General features: G+C 57.9%; 1 protein-coding gene across 1 annotated transcript in view; it reads left to right on the top strand.

The window, feature by feature from the left end:
* SLC66A2 (solute carrier family 66 member 2) overlaps nt 1-14631 on the top strand; it is a 54424-nt gene that overhangs the window by 7677 nt on the left and 32116 nt on the right. The window contains exons 3-4 of the mRNA XM_077752714.1: nt 2047-2180; nt 9555-9608. Of these exons, the coding sequence (XP_077608840.1) occupies nt 2047-2180; nt 9555-9608 (188 nt within the window). The remainder of the gene's footprint in view (nt 1-2046; nt 2181-9554; nt 9609-14631) is intronic.

Raw genomic sequence — 14631 nt, 5'->3', positions numbered from 1 at the left:
CCTCTCTCCTCCTGCACCTTCTCTTCACCCAGGCCTGACTCATCAACCCTCTCTCGCTCCAGTCACTTAGCATTTCCGCTCCTCCTCTTTGCATTCCAGGATCCCACGTGAGCCCAGGTGACATTTCCTGGGGAGGCAGGAAGAAGCTGGTGGTCACAGGGCCGTCTGCTGTCTGTCCTGACTCCCTCTGCCCTTCCCAGACCCAAGTGGCATGGGCCTGAGCCTCTGTGACCTCAGGCCTGCTCTGTCCTTGCTCAGAGGACGTGGGCTGGGCGCTGGCATCGCGAACCAGTGCGAAATGCTGGTCCTGGCACCCGTGTCTCGATCCCCAACTCTGCGGGGAGCATCTGTGTTTTCCTGGTTGCTTGACCTCCTGTGGGCGCCTCAGCTGATGGCTCCCCTCCGGGTGGCACATTCTCGCCTGCTGGGCCGGCCCCTGGTGGCCGTGGCCGTGGCCAGTCCTCACCAGAGGTGCTGTCTGCTCTCTCCCAGGAGGCGCCCGTTGATCAGAGCGCAGGTGGCAGTGCGCTTGCAGACGTGGGCTTGAAGGTGCAGCCTGGGCACTGGAGTCCCTCAGGGAACGTCACTGTGTCTTTATCTTGTAGGTGAGATTTCCTTACTTCCAGGCCACACCTTTCAAAGACAGGCTCCCTGCCAGGAGGGAGGGGCGGCCTCTGATCTCGCCCTTTACCACAAGCCCGGCTGCTGAGTTTTGTCCCAGTTTCTCACAGATTTGGCGCCGTCCCTTCGTGCAGCTGCCAGTGGGCAGGCGCCGGGCTGGTGTCTCCGGGGCCCCTCAGAGAGCTCTGCCCCAGCTCTGTGTTGTGGGCGTGCTCAGCGCCCGGTGAACCCCCCCTCTGCAGGGGGAGCAGGGTGTAGGCTCACTCCCGCCCCCCCCCCCGAGGGAGGGGAGGGAGAGGGAGGTGGTCCCTGTGCTTTCTTGTTTCCCGGAGCAGCCGGGAGATCCCACCGCAGGGTGTCCTGACTTAGGACCGCCAGCCCCGGGCTTGGAAATACCCTTCAGGCCGCGTGGGGGGCCGACCTGGGGGATTCCTGCTCCAGGGTAGCTGGGCGGGGTCTGGGGTTGGGACTCTAAAGAGTGCCGTGCCCTGGCCTTGGAGATGGTGGTCCCTCAGGCCTGCGTGGGCCTGGGCCAACGTGTCGCGGCTCTGGTGGCTCTGGTGGCCGTGGCGGGGACCCCGAGCTGTTCTCAGCCCCTGGAGTTCGGGTTCTGCCGATGGACCCATCCTGCGCTGGTCGCTAGATCGTGGTCTCGCCTCCGCCAGCTTGTGGCCCAGTTGGTGAGAGGCTCTGCCACGGAACAGAAAATCAACAGGGAGGCTGGGAGAGCCGGGCGGGGCCGGGGGCTCAGAGACGAGCGTGAGCACTGAGGCCTCCGCTGGGCGTCAGCCAGGCCTGAGTGGGGAGGGAGATTGACTGGGCAGAGAGGCCTGGGTGGGGGTCAGGGCCTCAGGTTGGGAGGTAGGGTGTGCCCTGCCTTCTCTCCTCTGGGGAGGAGGGGTGCCCCCCCTCCCCGCTGGTCTCTCCTCACACCGTGGGCTGCTCCCGCCTGCTGACCCCATCATCTTCGTCAGGGCTTCCTGTCCTTCCTGGATTCTGGAATGAGTCTTCCCAGGGAATCAGGTGGTCTAGAAACCGGGCTTCTTACCGGTGGTGGCTGGGGCCTCTTCAGGGAGGGTGCTGGGCACCTGGCTGTGAGGTGAGGGGGCTGGGAGCCCCATTCACACCCTCATCAGCGGCTCCTGGGGAGGTGAGTGTGGCTTTGGAGAAGCCGTGCACGTGATTCTGAGAGGTGTCCCCGCGTCCAGCTGTCCAGGGGTGTCCCCGGCTCCTGCCCACCCAGCTCTGTGCACCATGGAGCACGGAGGCCGAGGCAGGCAGTGCCAGAGGCTGTGGCGGGTGTGCGACACCCTCTGGGGTGCCCAGGATGTGGCCGTGGGGGCCTTGGTCGGGACCTGGGCAGGGAGAGGCGGGGAGGCCTGGTGTCCGGGCCCCCCTGATGCCGTGGTCTCTTTACCTCCCCAGGTTTGGAAGGCATTTTGAGTCACCGCTCCTCTGGCAGAGCATAGTCATGATCTTGACCATGTTACTGATGTTGAAGCTCTGCACCGAAGTCCGCGTGACAAATGAGCTGAACGTAAAACGCCGTTTCTTTGCAGGTTGGTGATCTGCACCTTTGGGAATAAAGCACTAAATCAACAAGCAAAACTCGCCTCATGTCCGTGTGTGAAGTCAGAGCCGCATTAGTGTTACCTGAGCGGCTCTGGTTTCCCCAAACGCACGGTTATGTGTGGCTGATGTCAGTATTTTCCGTGTGTTAAATGTTTAAGCAGTTTATAATGTGAAACAGTTCAAGGTAATAGTTTCTTCCCTGGAATCTGGGCAAGTTATTAACTAATCTTAATGTGTCACCGTCCACTGTGACTATTATGAGGGGATTCTGAATTGGGACAGGATTAGGTCAGAGTAAGACGCCTCCTGAGAAGGCGGTTTTATCTGCGTTGTGTGCGGCTTGTCCACGAGCCACACCCTTCAGTTTCCCGTTTGCCCGAGTTAGCAGGGACCTTCCTCACGACCTTGCCGCGGGGCCAGGTGCGTTGTCCCCTGAAACTTGGGCAGGACGAGCTGCCCGCTCGGCCCACACTGCTCGGTGACTTTTTGCGGCTCAGGGAATAGAAAATACTTCTCGTTTTTACCTTTTCCTTCGAAAAAGTTCTTTCTGAGCTGATGTTCTGTGTTTGAACGTGCAGGAGAGTTAATGCCTTACTTCCGGTTTTCTTCTTGTTACTAAATTGAAGACAGCTCTCACTTTGATTTTGTCTGAAATAGTGTGTGTTTAATCTCAGCTGTTGCTCAGAGAAGCGTTTTTGCTAGAGTTTGTTTACTTTCGGGACTCGTGTGGACCTGAGGCCTTGCCCTTGTATTTTTATTCCTGATGGTTATTTTCTTTCCATTTGAGCAGACCCTTTCCCCACATGTAGCCTCTGTTTTTAGAGATGAAGGCATGTTAATTTCAGTCTTTTAGAAAGTGGGTCAGCCACCAGCTCTGACGGGTGGCCTGGACCAGCCGGCGGCACGTAAGCTATAAAGACCACCACCTGCTTCTGTTGGTTGTGTCTTTGTTCTTTCTCCTCCGTGGGCCTGTTCTCATCTCCCCTCCTGCGACCTGGGAAGTCACACCGGAGGCGGGGCTGACCGCGGGCACCGGGCCAGGTCCCTCGTGAGGTGAGGGGCTGGGCCCTTCAGCTGCTCCCACGCTGCGCGCTCTCTGCCGGCACCGCCCCCGCCGCCGCCTCTCTGTGATCTGTGGACCTCACCCTCCGTGGGCACAGGGCCTCAAGGCCGCCTGCAGGTGCCCGCGTGGGGGGCGTCGGTGGCGCCTCCGGACCCAGGGACGGAGGAGAGCCGGGAGCGGACACGTGAGCGTGGTGCTCCTGAGCCTCGGGCTTTGAAACAGGAGCCTGGGTTTTGTGATCTTGTGTGAAATGGTGCGGAGGCTCTGGTCACGGAGGGTGCCGGATGCAGCAGGTGCGTGTCCAGGCCCTGTCAGCAGGAGGCTGGGCCTCTTCCGGTGGCCTCCTGTCCCGGGGGCTTATTCTGCCCTGACTTCTGGTGCTCCACACAGAGTCTTCCAAAAGGAGTAGTTCTCTTCCGGTGACTAGAATGGGTTGGGTTAAGACCGTGAATCCTGGTTTCCGGAGATAGGGCTGCAACCTGAAACTAACAAGAGCCCTTTCTGTGATGAGCAGATTAACGGGGCCCGTCCACACCGGGACCTGGGACGTGCCGCCTCGGGGCTCACGGGGCTGCAGGCGAGATGAATGCCGGGGCCTTACGCGGGGGGCTTGTCCTGGATGGTCTGGGTGTGCCCGGTCTCCACCCGGCCTGTAGGGTGGAAGAGGGGAGTTGGTCAGGCGCGGACGTGAGGAGGGTGTGGTTCTGGCTTTGGACGTGGGCGAAGGGCTAGGAGCCAAAGCAGAGCAGGCTCTCGAGGCTGGAACGGCCCCCCTCTCCTCGCCAGCAAGAGCATGGGCACCTCGGCCTCCAGGAACCAAATTCTGCCAGCAGGTTGAATGAACAGGACCTGGGTTCTTGCCTAGAAACTTCAGAAGGAATATGCCCTGATTTTAGCCCAGTGAGACCCATGTCAGCCTTCTGGTCGCCCACACAGCGAGCTGATAAATCTGTGGTAGGCCACCGAGCTCGGGGTGACTTGCTGCGGCAGCTGTAGGGTCTGCAGCGTCTGGGAACACAGGCAGGTCCAGGTGTCTGCCTGCCGGCGGGTGTTGGCACTTGACCAAAGGGCTGGCTCGAAACCTGCGGCATGCCGGTGGGGGGGGCTGCAGTGGCTCTGGCCTTGCGGCGGAGCTGCCGTCCACTGTGACGGCCGGGCCCCAGGTCTGCTCGGCCGGCCTGTGCTGGGCCGGGGCTCCTGACCCCTGGGCTCCCGGCTGGGCCCCAGACGGTCCCAGGGGGAGAATCCACCCTAAATTCTGCATACTGAGATCTGGGATACAGCGTTTGAGAATTCTTGAGATTCATATTAATTCTTGAATGTAATTAGGCTTACACGTATCTGTGTCTACCACGTGTGGATACACAGCACGCTCATCGGGAAAGCCTTTAATGAAACCTGTGGGTGTGCTGCCTCTCCTCTGCCAGAAGTGGTTAGGTGGGGTATGAAAACACCAACCAGTTCAGGCTGGAAAGCTCTGGGACCCTATGAGCCGCTGCGCCCGGGCCTCGCTGGGGAAGGCGGGCGGTCCCCACTTCCTGGAGGCGCTCAGCAGGGGCGTTGGTGAGGGTGCCCCGGGCGGACTGACCGGGCACATTCAAGTAAGTTATGGAGAAGCGTTTTAACAGGCATATTTCAGTGTTTTCATAGGATGGCCAGTCTAGAAAAAAACTTTGATGTTTTACAACTGTCTTTTATAGAGGTCACAAATTTCAAAGGTCACAAATTGAGCTTGGAGGTTAAGATTAAAGAAATAAATGGAATTAAAGGAGAAAAAGCAGGTCACTCACCAAATGAACATGTGATGTGTTATCTGATTATAAAGAGCAGTATGTGCTCATCTCGACATTTTGGGGACTAGAGAGGAACGTAAAGTAAAAGCAAAGAGCTTTCCACTCAGCCATCCAGAGGTGACATTGGGGTTCGTCCTGTGGCCTTGCTCATACCTAGGGGAGGTCAGGCTGGGGTGTGGGTCTGAGGGGGCGGGGCCCGCGGGTTGCGGGGAGAGGTCTTCCGCAGAAGCCGCTGTGGACTCACCGTGTGGCTACACCAAGGGCGTGAGGTCCGATGTGGCTTGTGTGTGCTGCGTGTTTCCTCTTCATCTCTCATGTTTTATGGTGGAGAACTTCAAACACACGTGGAGTCAGGGAGAGTGTGTCCGAGCTCCCCGCGTAATCGCGCCCGCCTCCAGCCATCCCCAGGCCCTGTTCGCATCTCCCGCCTACGGTTTTTGAAGCAAATTCCAGACTTAAGTAGTTCATAATGTGTGTCTAATAGATAAGGACTTACAAAAACAGCCAAAATACCATCATTAGCCATAAGGAAGTACTTAATTATCAAATACCCAGTGTTATGTGTAGGTTTTCAGCGCCCCATCACCTCCTGATTGGGGGCTGGGTTCTGTCCTCCAGCCGGGGCCAGGCTGCACACTGGTCACTGCAGGTTCTCCCGAACTTCCCTTGGTCCTCGAAATGTGTCTGTCCACCCTGCACGTGGTGTGTGCCGTGCAGCCAGCGCTCCGTCCTTGGGCTGACCAGTACGCCCAGGGGTGTGTGGGGGTGTGGAATTGAGACCCCGGCCACCCTGCTTTCGGACAAGACTCCTGGCACTGCAGGTGACATCTGAGAAGCCGGCCAGAGGCGGCCCCGCCTGGCTGCTGCGGGCCACACCCCGTGGGGTCCATCGGGTCTTCCTGTCTCCGGGATGCCCTGTGAAAAACATTTTAAAAAGAAAAGTGGATCCAGAGGTCTGATCAAGTCTAGGTTTGGCTCTTATGTTTTGCCAGACTTGTTTCTTCTGCAGGGAGGCACATCCTGTCACCTTGTCTGTTTTTGGATGTTAGTGGTGGGTGCCCCGCGCCTAAGCCGCTAACTGTGAGGCTGCAGGGCTCCGGCGCGGTCAGTCTTCATCACAAATTAGCTGCGGGCCTTCTCTGACGTGCAGCTTCCCGGGAAATGCCGCTGTGCCCAGTGGTGTCGTTTACGAGTGAAAGGCAGGTAACTGCTTCTTTCTCTTTATCGGCCAGTTTTCGAAACTGGTTCCCTAGCATCTTGCAACAGTGTTCGTGTTTGTTTTCCATTATTCGGAGTGTGTGGATTTAAACCTACTTGATGGGTTTGCCTGATTGCCATTTCTGTTGACCCGCTCGTCCGCTGGCGGGAGCCTCTTCAGTTGGCTCTTCACGTTTTGGCAGAGACGGGGGGTCCCTGGGAGCCGTGCTCTTGGTGCGACGGGTTGCTCGGTGCCTCATCTTACCTGGTTCCTGCCCCAGACCTGGAGTGAGCCGTTTCTCCAAGGAGCCCTTGTGGCCCTGGACTGCAGCATGTGGAGACCACGGTCCGGCCCCTGGGACAGCTGAAGGGTTGGGGGTGGTTTTTGGCTTTTTTGGTGGACGGAGCCGGGAGATTCTGTGGCAGATGAAATAGGCCAGGTGTGCGTGCTGACACTTCCTTTGACTCCTCGTCGAGCTCTTTGGTCATCGCTCTGACACTCACGGGCTTCGCAAGGACCCAGGGGTGGAAGGGCGACCTGCATCCCTCTCTGCCCGAGGGGGTCTCGGTGAGGGGGCTCCTGGAACGTTGTTTTATGGGGGTCCCAGGATGACACGTTCTTACCTGGTTTACTGGCGCAGGGAACGGTGCCCCCGGCTGCGCGCGCGGGGAGAGAAGATGGTCTGTGACTCCGAGTCAGGTGGTTGCATTCACTTGACATTCACTCCGGTTCCAGAATGGAGGTGGCTGGGGAGTGGGGAGGGGGTGGCTGCTCCGGGGGACGGGTGTCCCTTGTGGGGGACGAAAGCGTTCTAAGACTGCGGTGGTGGTTGTGCAGCTCTGAATATGCCAAAACCACTGAATTGTACACTTTCAGCGAGTGAATCCTTAATGGTATATACTTACATCTCCATAAAGGTAAAAAATGTTGGGTGGGGAGGGTCACATACGATTCTGACAATGAAAGCCGAGGACCCTGCCTCCCCCTCAGGAAAATGTTTATCTGTAAACCATTCTGTATTTTCAAGGGTTTATCGGATGTCCCTGGACGTGAGGTTAGGTTATGAATCCTTACCTGCCCTGCCCACCTGCCCACAGCCGTGACCTTGACGTAGGGCTAATCTTTTTTTGCCCGGACCTCCCCCCCGGTCCCCTGGTCTCTAAGGGCATCCTGGGCCCCCCCTGTGGCCGTCGCCCCCACCGTCCTCGAGCACTGCAGTGGCTCTCGCGCTGCGACAGAGCCCGGAAGCCCCTGCGAGCGGCTGGTGGTCTGGGCTCTGGTCGGCTCACAGCTTCCCTCCTGCTGTCCCAAGCTGTCCTCTGGCATCCAGGACGGCCACTTCTCCTGTGTGGGCTCGTCCCAGACTTCTGTCCCATCAGGTTCTGTTCCAGTCTCTGGGGCTGCTCCTAAAGGAACCCCCAGACTTGGGGACTTGCGAGGACAGTAGTGAAACTCACGAGCCTGGATGGGCACCGCAGCGCTGCCGGCCATTTGCCGGGGCCTGGCCTCCTCCCCCTTCTCTGCTCTCACCGTCTAGGTCCCTCCCTTCCTCATGTGTCAGAGGGTCTGCTGGGACATCTTCCCGTGGCTTTCTCACGTGGCCTAAGCTTCCCTATAACATGGCAGCCGGGCTGCAAGGGGAGCGTGAGAGAGCCAGGTAGAACCCGTGTCTGTGCTCTGCTCTTGGAAATCGTGCATCGCTTCTGCAGAATGGAGGGTCACAGGCCCCCCGTAACCGGGGGGGGGGGACACGGACGCTGCCTCCAGTGGGGACAGTGTGGACACGTGCCGAGGCGGCTTCTGGACCTTAGTGCCCGGAGTGCGTGTTCACAGATGCCTGGGAGTCTGTGGCCTGGATGACGCCCCTCACTGGTGTCTCAGCCTCAGGACGGGCTCTCCGCCAGGCTGCCCTGCACAAAGATGGTTGTCTAAAGCGGAGATCCGATCTCACTACTTTCCAGCCAAGAAACCCTCGGTAGCTTGACCCTGTCCTCTGGGAAGAGCCTGACACAGGACAGGAGACCCCTCCCTGACCCGCACCCCTGCCAGCTGCTGCCTTTCCCTCCCCCCCCACTGTGCCGCGCTCTCACGGCCCTGGGCCTCCGCCCGGCCTTGCCCCGCTGCCGGGCGCGTTTCCAGCTTGTCTGCTGGGCGCCATCAGGCCTGAGACCAGAGGGGAGATGGCGTGGGTGCGTCTGCGCCGCACGCGGAACAACGCTGAGCAGTCAGCACCCCCTTCCTGCGTCCCCAGCCTTCCCTCCCCTTCCCCTTCGGGACCTGGGTCTTTAGAGGGAGTCTCAGTGAACGGTAAACTCGGCCTCAACCGAGAAACAGATGTGACAGGCTGAGGGCGTCCAGCAGTCTGGTGTCTGGAGCCCCGCGGTTCCAGGCGGTGGTGCTGCTGCTTCAGGAAAGCCTCGCGCGGGCCGGGCAGCAGCGTGTGTGGGCGTCTGCTGTCCCCAAGCCCACGTAGCCAGGCTGGCGCTTTCTTTTAGGCGTTTACTTGCAAACTGTCCGTTTGTAGGTGGAGCCTGCCTTGCCTGGGGCGGGTGACACACAGCCGCCCCCAGGTCTGTGACGGAGTCCAGTGCGTCCCTGAGGCTCGCTCTCCCAGACTCCACCCTGCGGACACTCTGGCCGAGTCTCCAAGAGCCTTGGGCTGCCATCCTGGGCGTGGGGGGCAGGGGGTCTCGGGTGGGGCGAGGCTGCTGCAGGCCTCGCGCGCTGTGTGGGGTCCCGCCGCCTGCGGGGGCCGGGGGGAGGCCTCCTGGCCGGGTGTAACGGGGCATTGCCTCTGAGCCGCACGCCTGGCAAGTTCACGTGCCGCGCTGGCTCCCCGTTCACAGAGGGCGTTTTGTGGAGTGTGCTCTGAAAACTGCTTTATCAAGCAACCTCTGAAGAGCTTTGACCCCGGGACCGCTATCTTGCGATCAGGGCTCGTGTACAGACGAGCTTTTAGCGGGAAACGGGTACCATCTGTGTCTCTGTCAGTGTAGCAGGCGTGCCGTGGGTGTTATGCCACCTCTGACCTTAGACATTCGCTGCAAATATGACGACTCTTCATTTTGGCCCAAGATCTCCTCCTCCCGCCTCAAGTGCTGACACTGGAAGAGGGTAGATTTGGAGGAGAATCATTCAGAAAGTAAATTTCCTAGTACACGGAAACGAAGATCTCGCCCTTTTCCAGTGTTTCTTAAAACAAGAAATGCAAAAAGGGGCTGGAAGACACAGCTGCTCGCCGGTCTTAAAATCGGTCTGTTTTTTTTCTTTTCTCTTCCTCCTTTCTGTTTTCTCTTTTTAAATGTAGCTGCAGACAATCAGGACGAAGAAAGCAGGCCCCACCCCAGGCGGGCCTATCTGGGTACGTACCAGCCCGCACGGGGCCGCCCCTGCTTCGTTCATTCTGTGCAACTGTCTCCGCTCAGCCCTCACAGCCATGCTTGCTCCGCGCGTGTGACTCACGCTACCAAACGTGCCCATGTCCCCAGCAAACTAACCAACACATCGCCTGCCACGTTTAAGCATGAACTAGTTCCTAGAAACCTGCCCCTTGAGTGTGTGTGGATGTGAGAGACAGAGACGGAGGAAGGGTAGGAGAGGCGGAAACGAGCAGCGCAGGGGTGGGAATGCTTTTATTACATCTCTTCTTTTTGATGCTGTGGCCAATGGAATTGTTTTCTTGCTTTCATTTCGCATTGCCCGTGGCTATCATAGAAATAAAATCGATTTTCACGTATCGATCTTGTATCCTGCAGCTTTGTGCGTCTCATTTATTGGTTCCATTAGCTTTTTTGTGGCTCCTTTAGGATTTCTAGATACAAGATTGTGTCATCAGCAAATAACGATGTGTTTATTTGTTCCTTTCCAGTCTGGATACTTTTTCTTTTTCTTGCCTAATCACCCTAGAGTTCGGAGAGGCTACAGTGGTGAGCATGGCCCAGCTGGGCTTGTTCCTGAGCTAGTGCGACAGCCTCCCTTCCCCTGAAGCATGGTGTTAGCAGGGGATTTTCAGATGCCTCAGATTAGAGGAAGCAAGAACCTTTCTATTCCGAGTTTGTCGAGTGTTTTTGTTTGTTTGTTTGAATCATGAAACGATGTTGAAGTTTGTCTACTGCTTTTCGGCGTCTGTTGAGATGATCATGCGGTTTTTGTCCTTGACATTGATTGATTTTTGTATGTTGAACCAACGTTGCAGTCTTAGGATCCATCCCATCTGAGCATGATGTATAATCCTTTTTTTAAGTTGCTGGATTCTGTTTGCTGGTATTGTGTTAAAGATTTTTGTGTCCATATTTACAAGAGATATTGGTCTGCTTTTGTGCATGTTTGTATGTGTGTGTGTGATGACTGTAGTTTTAGTATTAGGATAGTGCTGGCCTTGTAAGATGGGTTGGGAATGGGGCATGTTCCCTCTCCTGTGTTGCTTAAGTTGTGAAGGATTGGTATCAATTCTTAATTAATTAAAAGTTTTTGAGGAGTAATTGACATAGGACTTTCAGGTATACATTATCAGATGCTCGTATTACTGTCTATATGGTGAAGTACATTGTGACATGTGTGTATTGTATGTAGTGAGTCCAAGTTGAGATCAGTCATTGTACATGGTTACAAACTATTTTTTTTCTTATGAAGAGGACTTTTAAGATCCACTTGTGCTAAACCACTTTCAAGCGTGCAACACAGTATTGTTAACTATAGTCACCCTTCTGTACATTACATCCCCATGACTTACTTGTTTTGTAACTGAAAGCTTGTACCTTTTGATCACCTTCACCCATTTAACCCATCCTGGATCCTTCACCTCTGGCTGCCATCAATCTGTTCTCTGTATCTATGGGCTTGTTTTCTTTCTTTTTTTTTTTCCCCCTAGACTTCCACACATAAATAAGCTCATATGGTATTTTTGTCTTTTCTGTCTGACTTATTTCACTGACCACAATGCCCTCAAGGTTCATCCTTGTTGCAGATGACAGAACTTCCTTCCTTTTTATGGCCGAGCAATATTCCATTGTACATATACACACCGCATCTTCTTTATCCATTCATCTGTTGGCCGACACTCGGGCTGTGCCCGTGTCTTAGCTCTTATAAATAATGCTGCTGTTGGGACAGGGGCACAGGCAGCTGTTTGAGTTACCTTTCTTGTTTTCATAGGAGAAATCCCAAGTGGTGGAGTTGCTGGGTAGTCCTTTTTTTAATTTTTTACAGTTTATTTATTTATTTTGGTAGGAGGGGCAGAGAAAGAGGGAGATGGAGAATCCCAAGCAGGTTCCTCACTGGCAGCGCAGAGCCCGACATGGGGTTCTATCCCATGAACTGAGAGGTCATGAACTGAGCTGAAATCAAGAGTCGGACACTCGGCTGACCGAGCCCCCAGGCGTCCCTGCCCTCCCTTATTATGATTGATTTCTTTCAGTTCTTTGAACATATTTATAACTGTTTGAAGTCATTTTTGCTAAATCCAGTGTCTGTTCCCCTTCAAAACCAATTTTGTTTCCTTTTATTTTTCTTCTGTGTATGGGCCACTTTCCCATTTCTTTGCATTTCTCAATACTTTGTTGAAAACTGTATGTTGTAAAATATTGTAGCAACTCTGGTTACTGATCCCTGACCCTGGCTGGGGGAGGCTTGTTTGCTTATTTGTTTAGTGACGTGGCCGGATGAGCGCTGGCTCTGCACCTCCCGTCCCCCAGGCGAGGCCGTGGCTCTCTGACTGCTCGGTGGTCTCCCTTCGCCGCAGTCACACTCCCCTGCTGGCCTCCTCGAGTGGCTGGCCGGCCAGTTGTGCTGTTGGTGTTGATAATGCTGAGGCTTGCACAGGTCTGGTCCAGGTGACGGGCACGGGGGGATCTTGAGGGCAGTCTTCGACGACTGCTGTGTCCCCAGGATGACTCTCCGTGGCTCTCTTGTGTGGTAGACGCTGGCGGGTTTGTTTCACTTGTTGCTGTGATGGAGCTGCTACCCTCCTCCGGCTGCTCCAGTCCTGGGGTCCCCACTGTTCTGTCAGTGCCCTTGGGCTTGAACTTGCTCATACTGTGCTCTGAGCTGAGGTGCTCCTCTTCGGGAGAGCTACGGAGCTGGCTGTTCTCGTGCCCCCACTTCCAGGACAGGGCCTCTGAGCCCCTGCTCTGGCGCCCTGGCTGGGGCGGCAGCGGCCTTTTGTGGGGTGCTGCCCCAGCTCCAAGCGCGTGTGCGTGGGGAGCGTGGCCCCCGCTCTTCTCGGCTTGCCCCTCCCACCGTGGGACCCGGATACTCCACGAGCAGCAGGGTCAGGACAGTATTCTCTGGCCTTCGAGAGGGGGCTGGGCAGGGAGGGAGCCCTGGCTTGTCTGCCCTTCTGGCCTGGAGGAGAGCGGAGCCGAGCTGGAGGTGAGAAGTGTCTGCACCTGCACTGGGAGCAGAGCTGTCATCACACGGGGTTGGGGGGGCGACAGGGCATGTCCCAAACACTCTTCTTAAGTAGATGTTTCTTGGGGCGCCTGGGGGCTCAGTTAAGCGTCTGACTTCGGCTCAGGTCATGATCTCACGGTTTGTGGGTTCGAGCCCCGCGTTGGGCTCTGTGCTGACAGCTCAGAGCCTGGAGCCTGTCTTTGGATTCTGTGACTCCCTCTCTCTCTGACCCTCCCCTGCTCACGCTGTCTCTATCTCTCTCTCAAAAATAAATAAAACATTAAAAAAAAATAGATGTTTCTTCGTTGCTGTATGGCCGTAGGACACTTTCTGGAGACTGTAAATGGTGTTTTAGAGCCCACGGCCACTCTCTCGTTCTGTGGGGAGACGGTCTGCAGAGACCCTCACGCCACCACCCTGAAGTGCTGTCCCGTTCGCTGGTTTACCTGACCGGAGTCCTGGTGGCCAGAATTACAGAGGACGTTTGGGGCCAGGGGGCGGGTAGCTGTGTTTATTTAGAGCTGCCCCGAAGGATGGACTCCGGGCCTGGCCTGTTCTTGGGTTCGTGTTCACATGAATAGAAGGTCATGTCCTCTGTTAAGGTTTTAGAAGTAGCCTTAAAACTGTAACTGTAAGTGAAGGTGCTGTTTTGATTTGGGGTAAACCCCTACCCCTTCCCTCTGTGTCTCGGCCTCCTTGCCCTTTCTTCCGGGTCCAGGGCGCTTGTGCAGAGGGTCAGCATGGACGCTGCTCAAGCGCGTGTCTGCGGGCTGCCGGCCGGGGTGACGGGCCGGCCTGCTGGACTGGTGGGTGCAGAGAACACGGGGCCTCAGCCTGTGGCCTCCCGTCCAGTGTGGGACGCCCACTGACCAGAAATTAGCAGCACAAGAAAGGTCCGGAAATACAATAGGATCAAAGGAAAAGGCTCCTGCAGTTTAGTGGTGCCAGACAGGCCAGCCCGGCACAGAACCCAGGACGGGCTCACCTCGGGGGGTCGGCCACGAGGGCGTGAGGGGCTCACCCCTGCGGGGGGGGTCGGCCACGAGGGCGTGAGGGGCTCACCCCTGCGGGGGGGGTCGGCCACGAGGGCGTGAGGGGCTCACCCCTGCGGGGGGGGTCGGCCACGAGGGCGTGAGGGGCTCACCCCTGCGGGGGGGGTCGGCCACGAGGGCGTGAGGGGCTCACCCCTGCGGGGGGGGTCGGCCACGAGGGCGTGAGGGGCTCACCCCTGCGGGGGGGGTCGGCCACGAGGGCGTGAGGGGCTCACCCCTGCGGGGGGGGTCGGCCACGAGGGCGTGAGGGGCTCACCCCTGCGGGGGGGGTCGGCCACGAGGGCGTGAGGGGCTCACCCCTGCGGGGGGGGTCGGCCACGAGGGCGTGAGGGGCTCACCCCTGCGGGGGGGGTCGGCCACGAGGGCGTGAGGGGCTCACCCCTGCGGGGGGGGTCGGCCACGAGGGCGTGAGGGGCTCACCCCTGCGGGGGGGGTCGGCCACGAGGGCGTGAGGGGCTCACCCCTGCGGGGGGGGTCGGCCACGAGGGCGTGAGGGGCTCACCCCTGCGGGGGGGGTCGGCCACGAGGGCGTGAGGGGCTCACCCCTGCGGGGGGGGTCGGCCACGAGGGCGTGAGGGGCTCACCCCTGCGGGGGGGGTCGGCCACGAGGGCGTGAGGGGCTCACCCCTGCGGGGGGGGTCGGCCACGAGGGCGTGAGGGGCTCACCCCTGCGGGGGGGGTCGGCCACGAGGGCGTGAGGGGCTCACCCCTGCGGGGGGGGTCGGCCACGAGGGCGTGAGGGGCTCACCCCTGCGGGGGGGGTCGGCCACGAGGGCGTGAGGGGCTCACCCCTGCGGGGGGGGTCGGCCACGAGGGTGTGAGGGGCTCACCGTCTGAGCATTTTCCAGTGACGGCTGGCACTGCAGCCCACTGCCGATTGTGCTCAGCTCCCTCAGGAGCAGGGGGAGGCTCTGACCCCTGGACCTCTGTCTCCTAGGCTGG

The sequence above is a fragment of the Crocuta crocuta genome, unplaced genomic scaffold, assembly GCF_008692635.1.
Source record: "Crocuta crocuta isolate KB4526 unplaced genomic scaffold, BGI_CrCroc_1.0 scaffold101, whole genome shotgun sequence".
Taxonomy (NCBI): domain Eukaryota; kingdom Metazoa; phylum Chordata; class Mammalia; order Carnivora; family Hyaenidae; genus Crocuta; species Crocuta crocuta.
The sequence above is the reverse complement of the archived record's forward strand: the minus strand, read 5'-3'. Positions and strand labels throughout refer to the sequence as shown.